We start from the raw sequence: 6,659 nt of genomic DNA, 5'->3' as shown, positions 1-6,659 counted from the left end.
AACAAAGAATTGAAGTTCTTTTTCATAAACTAGCTATTTGATTATAGTTATTTTATGTCAGTACAGATGTATTTGAGAGAAGTTGTGGGTATACGTAAATTTTGGTAGTCACATCTACATTTCAGGCATATATGATCTCCATTGCTTTTCTATTTTTTCCTATCAAATTGAGCTAACATTTTAATATTCTTCACTTGCAAATCACTGTTTTAAGCAAAAAGTTCTGCATCATTACTACTAATATATCACCATTTGTAAGTTTCCAAAAAATTAACAAAAAATACTTTTATGACTATCCCTGAAAATATGGAAGTTCCTGGGCCAGGCATCAAATCAGATACAGCTGAGACCTATGCCAGAGCCACAGCAACACCATATCTGAGCCATATCTGCAACCTACACCACAGCTTGTGGCAATGCCAGATCTTTATCCCACAGATGTAGGCCAGGGACTGAACCTGCATCCTCTCAGACACTATGTCAGGTTCTTGACCCACTGAGCCAAAACAGGAGCAGCCAACAAGTTTTTATATCTCACTTTCTCTTTCATCTTCCTTTTAACCTTTTCCAATTAGCTCTATATCTAAAAGTTACATCATGTCCAGACATTTTTGGAAAGCATCCTTCTTTACTGTTTGATGGAAGATCATCTGTGTTCTCCTTAAGAACACTGAAATCCACAAATCTTCATCTAAGATGAAATCATAACTTAGACCCTGCTTTATCTCCCTACTTTAAAGCCCTTCTGCTATATTCTTTTATTTCCTGGTCATTGGTAATATAATTTTATGTTGTGACCCAAGTTTATTTTGTTAAATTATTTCATGTCTTTATATAGCTCAGTTATAGATTTTCATTCCACTTTATTACATACAGTTTCTTCAAAACCACTCCACTTAACCTCATTTCATTCTCACTGGCATTTTTCCCATAAGGTCTTATTTTCTTTTAATACTTCAAAAGAATGTATTTATATGTATGCCTGGATCACTTTACTACAGCAGTGATTGGCACAACACTGTAAATCAGCTATACTTTAATAAAGAATGGAAAAAAATAAGTAAAACTTCTATGTTATACATATCCACATACTCATATGATTTTAAACTTATGAATAATAGGATCCTATGCATGTTTAAATGCTCTCTAGGTTTTAGAGCAGTCATTGTTCATGACATTTTTCCTACCTTCCTTCTTACAAAATAATTCTTCACAGACTTGCCTCCAATCACTAGTATAATAAATAATCACTTTTTTATTTATTTATTTTTCTTTTAGGGCTGCACCTGCAGCATATGTTATTTCCCAGGCTAGGGGTCGAATTGGAGCTGCAGCTGCCAGCATCCACCACAGCCACAGCAACAACTAATGTGAGCCTCATCTGCGACCTTCACTGCAACTCACAGCAACACTGGATCCTTAACCCACTGAGTGGGGCCAAGAACAGGACCTGCATCCGCATAGATACTAGTTGGGTTCATTAGAGCTGAGTCACAATATAAACTCTAAGACTCGTTATTTTTATGGCTGTATAACAGTTTATGTTGTGCTTATGCCACTCTCGTATTGATGGTCTTTCATATCCATTATCATTAACTCACTATTATATCAGTGCCACAAAAATATAGTTTTCTGGCATTCTATTATTATTGTTATTGTTATTATTATTATTATTATTATTATTATTTGGTGCAACCTCTCAGCATATGGTGTCCCTGGCCAGGGATCAAATCCAAGCCAGAGTTGCAACCTATGCTGCAGCTGCAGCAACACCAGATCATTAACCCACTGCCTAGGCTGGGTAGAACCCATGTCCCAGTGCTCCAGAGAAGCTGCTGACCCCGTTAAGCTAGAGTGGGAACTCCCACAAAAATATGCTAAAATAATGAAGTCCTAACTGTGGATGATTTTCCCCCTGAGCCCATTAAATATGACCAGGGATTTTTGTCTGTCAACCCATGGAGGGCTCAGTAGAGGTCAGAGACCCTCCAAACTTACTACACTGCACAGAGCAGACTCTATCATAGCCAATAATCTGGCTCAGGATATCCATTGTCCCAACACTGAAGAACACTGAGTTAATGAATGTCCTGCATATTGAATTTCTATAGTCATCATATTTCCCCCCAAAATGTTATAATACCTCATATTTCTGCCAGAAAAATAAGGGAATCTCCTTTGCTACTAGTTCCAAAGTTCTCAACCCACATTTGACAAAACTTTAAATTTTTTTTTCCCATGGCCAAGGTATGAAAGAGATTTCATGTTGTTTTCTTTTCCTTTTTTTTTTTAAGAGCTGCACCTGCGCATATGGACATTCCCAGGCTAGGAGTCCAATCAGAGCTACAGCTGCTGGCCTATACCACAGCCACAACAATGCCAGATCCTTAACCCACTGAGCAAGGCCAGGGATTGAACCCGCATCCTTATGGATCCTAGTCAGGTTCATTAACCTCTGAGCCACAAAGGGAACTCCCTTCATGTAGATTTCTTAAGCCAATATTGAGTTAGAGCTAATACTTATATATTTGACCATCATATAGATTTGCCTATAAGGACTATATGCTTGTATCACATATACCTATGTTCTACAATTATCTGCCTTTCAAATATTTCTTACAATTGGATTGTTTTTCAATTGACTTGTGAGGCATATTTTTGGCCCTTAATTTTTTAACTTTATTTAGTTATACAGGTCTATTGCTTCTGTGATTTTGCAATATTTAAGGTAGTTTTGCCCACCCATTGATTTTATATATTTACTTGTCTTTGTTCACCTAAAATGGTTGGTTATTCTTACACCAAAGTTGTAATCTCTCTGATTTTTTGTAAGATGTGTAAGGAGAGTAAGAAACTTAATTTTTTGCAAGATAGATAGACAGACATGTAGGCCCACTTTTATCAACAATTCAACCTTTCCAAATAAATAGAAATACAACCTTTCCATATATTAAATGTTCATATATTATAAGACAAATCCTAATTCTTTCAATAATAGTAATAACTGAGCATGTCTTGCATGCCAGAGCACTCTAGGAACATTATATAATGTATGATTTGCATTTAGGTCATTGCCACTTTAATTAATCCATATTAACGTCACAAATTTTTGCTACTGTATTTCTTGACCATTAATTTTCAATGCTCCATTCAGTACTGTTTACCACATTTGTTTTGAAACCATTCTACTTAAGCTGGTTTCATTCTTCTTGTGATTCATTTTATTTCCTAACTTTTCATTTGTCTAAATTTATTTTTGTACAGGTTCACATGTACTCACGTACTCAGTTAAAATATGAAGATGAACAAAACAGTTATAGTCCTAGAGTGTTTGGAGCTAGCATTATAACTGAAGACACAGCACAATGAAAGAAATGTGTGTATAATACAATGTCCTCAGATAACTAAGAAGAAGAAAGTTACTCGGTAAAAAGTTAGGATTGTCATGGTGTTTATAGTTTTGATGTGTATAGATTTTGGAGGCCATTGATGGTCAGACAATATCAGAACAAGGATTAGACTGTGTCCAGAAGACAGCAGAAAAATGATCAAAACCTACGAATAGCAAAGAGAAGATACCACCTATGAAAAGGGAGAAAGAGGCTTGCTTCCTCTTCTTTCAGACCATGTAAAAGGAATTAGTCAAATGAATATGAAATAGTCACAGGAAAAACAAATGTTCCAGACTGATCAAAAAGTGAGTAATGTTCAATTCATATTCATCATACTTAATAAACCTTCTTTTGTGAAATTTTGGTTTATTCCTTTGGCTCATTTTTCTCTTGGGCCATACAATCCATAAATATTTCAGACCATAAGATATTTATCTTTGGATAAATTTATGTTTTTAATTATCTCTCCTGGGCATCAAAGGAGTATAATAGCACCTGAAAAGTCACAAGAACAAAAGAAGGTTTCTTTGGCTATTATCTCTCAAGGGTCATTTGGGTTTATTAGATCTCTATTTCTTTTATGTCCATTCTCTCTGTCTCTCTCTCTCTGTCTCTCTCTCTCTCTGTCTCTCTCTCTCTGTCTCTCTCTCTGTCTCTCTCTATATATGTATATATATAGAGAATATGCATACAGGCATATTGGTTCACTAAAAAAATTCATGTATCTTTAATGCAAGGCATAAAATGGCCATACTCAAATCAAGCACCATGTTTATCGGTACCTGGGAAGATTACAAACTGGAATGTCTGGATGCCATTTATACATAATCCGATCAAAACAACTTGAGTTGTATCAACCTCTAATTCATTCAGGATAGTTTAGGGTGAAAATACATGGAAATAACAAATCCTATGGAGCCAGGGTTTATTATGTGAGTGTTTTGAATTGTAACGTTAAGTCAGATTCCTATACACAGAGACCAGGCCTCATTCAACAGAAGGTATTGAAGACAACATGCAGTTCAACATGCAGGACAGCCTTGCAAAACTTTTATAAAGTGATGGAGAAATCTAGATGAGGGACTCTGTGTGACTTGAGGTTTAGCATCAGAAGGAAGTTGACCTTGTTCCTCACCAATCTCTGGCAGCATCTCTCCTCACCCTCACTCCTGCCCATGACCTTCCCCACTTGAACATCTGAAACATGTCCCTTCCTAGGGCTTTGTCACTGGCTGTTTTTCCTGCCTCGCACATATTTTTCCAAATATTCATGGCCCTGCTCTTTTTCCTTGGAGTCTCTTTTCATACATCACCTTATCTGCATGTCTTACCTGAACACCTATAAAAAAATACAAGTCCAAAATTATTCTCTCCATTCCAGTAGCTTTTATTTCCTTCATAGCATCTGTCACCATATGACAAAATGATAGATAGCTAGATAGATAGATAAGCTGTTATTTTCTATATCAATACCACATGATTTCATTTTAGGAGATTTTGATTTCCAAAACAATATACACATTGTTAAATCCAAGGACAAAATGTTGACATCAATTTCCTAGAAACAAAATACAAAAAGTAGCATTTCAACAATGTAATCAATGTCTATTTGCATGAAAATTAGTCACACTTTTTTATCCTTTCCTTGTAGTCACATCTACCACATGATACTGAGAAATATAACAGGTGTTTCAGAATTTCTTCTTCTGGGATTTTCAGAAAGAACAGAACTGCACCCCCTCATTGTTGGGCTTTTCCTCTCCATGTACCTGATCACTGTGTTTGGAAACCTGCTCATCATCCTGGCTGTTAGCTCAGACTCCCACCTCCACACCCCCATGTACTGTTTTCTCTCCAACCTGTCCTTTGTGGACATCTGTTTCACCTCCACCACCATCCCAAAGATGCTGGCGAATACACAGACAGAGAACAATGTCATAACCTATGCAGGCTGCATCACACAGATGTATTTTTTCATACTATTTGTAGGGCTGGATGACTTCCTCCTGACTGTGATGGCCTATGACCGCTTTGTTGCCATCTGCCACCCCCTGCACTACACAGTCATCATGAATCCTCAGCTCTGTGGAATTCTGGTTCTTATTAACTGGATCATCAGTGTCCTGTATTCTTTGTTACAAACCATAATGGTGTTGAAGCTCTCCTTCTATAACAAAGTGAAAATCTCTCACTATTTCTGTGAACTCAATCAGATGGTCCACCTTGCCTGTTCTGACACTTTTCTTAATGACATGGTGATGTATTTTGCAGGATTGCTGCTGGGTGGAGGTCCCCTCGCTGCTATCCTTTACTCTTACTCTAAGATAGTTTCCTCTATATGTAGAATCACATCTGCTCAGGGGAAATATAAGGCATTTTCCACCTGTGTGTCTCACCTCTCAGTTGTCTCCTTATTTTATTGCACAAGCCTAGGGGTGTACCTTAGCTCTGCAGATACCCACAGTTCACACTCACGTGTAATTGCCTCAGTGATGTACACTGTGGTCACACCCATGATGAACCCCTTTATCTACAGTCTGAGGAACAAGGACATAAAGAGGGCTCTTTAGAATGATACCTATGAAGTGACCACTTGTCCTTGGCTGAAGAAGGCCACATGGTTGAAGATTTCAAAGCTGCAAAGCCAGAAATCCAGAATTCTTTATCAGATTCTTTGATCAGATTTGAAAGTAGAACTTGCTCCTCCTATTTATTTCCTGGAATTTTCATTTCCTAGACTTCAACTCCTCCATAAAATTTAGGTAACTCACTTGATTAAACTGTGATCTCACTCATACGCAAGTGTCTTTCCATTTCATGGTCTTCTCACACTCTCAAATTTATTCTCAACTTTTTTTTGTTTTTGTCTTTTTAGGGCCACACCCATGGCATATGGTTGTTCCCAGGGTGGGGGTTGAATTAGAGCTGTAGCTGCCAGCCTATGCCATAGCCACAGTAATGCCATTTCTGAGCTGTGTCTGCTCATGGCAACACCAGATCCTTAACCCACTGAGCAAGGCCAGGGATTGAACCTGTGTCCTCATGGATGCTAGTCAGTTTTGTATCGGCTGAGCCAGGACAGGAACTCCAAGTCTAAACTTTTGATGTGAACATTTTGAGAATTACTGTTTTTTCATAAGACTTGATGGATTTCTTAGGAACATTTTGCTTTCAGATAAAATATATGTTATCAATTACTTTTTCTTTTGTTTTACTACAAGAATAGTCATGAGTTGTGGTGCTTCTCTGGAAAAAAACCTATTCTAG

At 37.3% G+C, this 6,659-nt stretch overlaps 1 protein-coding gene across 1 annotated transcript; it reads left to right on the top strand.

Annotated features, from left to right (window-relative positions):
* The first annotated feature begins 5,086 nt into the window (after window positions 1-5,086).
* LOC110258785 (olfactory receptor 7A10-like) lies at window positions 5,087-5,962 on the top strand. The gene has a single exon (XM_021082037.1). It carries the CDS (start codon window positions 5,156-5,158, stop codon window positions 5,960-5,962), a length of 807 nt encoding a protein of 268 aa, XP_020937696.1. The 5' UTR covers window positions 5,087-5,155.
* The last annotated feature ends 697 nt before the right edge of the window (window positions 5,963-6,659 follow it).

The sequence above is a fragment of the Sus scrofa genome, unplaced genomic scaffold (genome assembly GCF_000003025.6).
Source record: "Sus scrofa isolate TJ Tabasco breed Duroc unplaced genomic scaffold, Sscrofa11.1 Contig434, whole genome shotgun sequence".
In the NCBI taxonomy this organism is placed as follows: domain Eukaryota; kingdom Metazoa; phylum Chordata; class Mammalia; order Artiodactyla; family Suidae; genus Sus; species Sus scrofa.
The sequence above is the reverse complement of the archived record's forward strand: the minus strand, read 5'-3'. Positions and strand labels throughout refer to the sequence as shown.

What these genes read in the sequence shown, in the direction of transcription:
- LOC110258785 (XM_021082037.1), top strand. Translation starts at nt 5,156, where the DNA reads ATGTACCTGATCACTGTGTTTGGAAACCTGCTCATCATCCTGGCTGTT.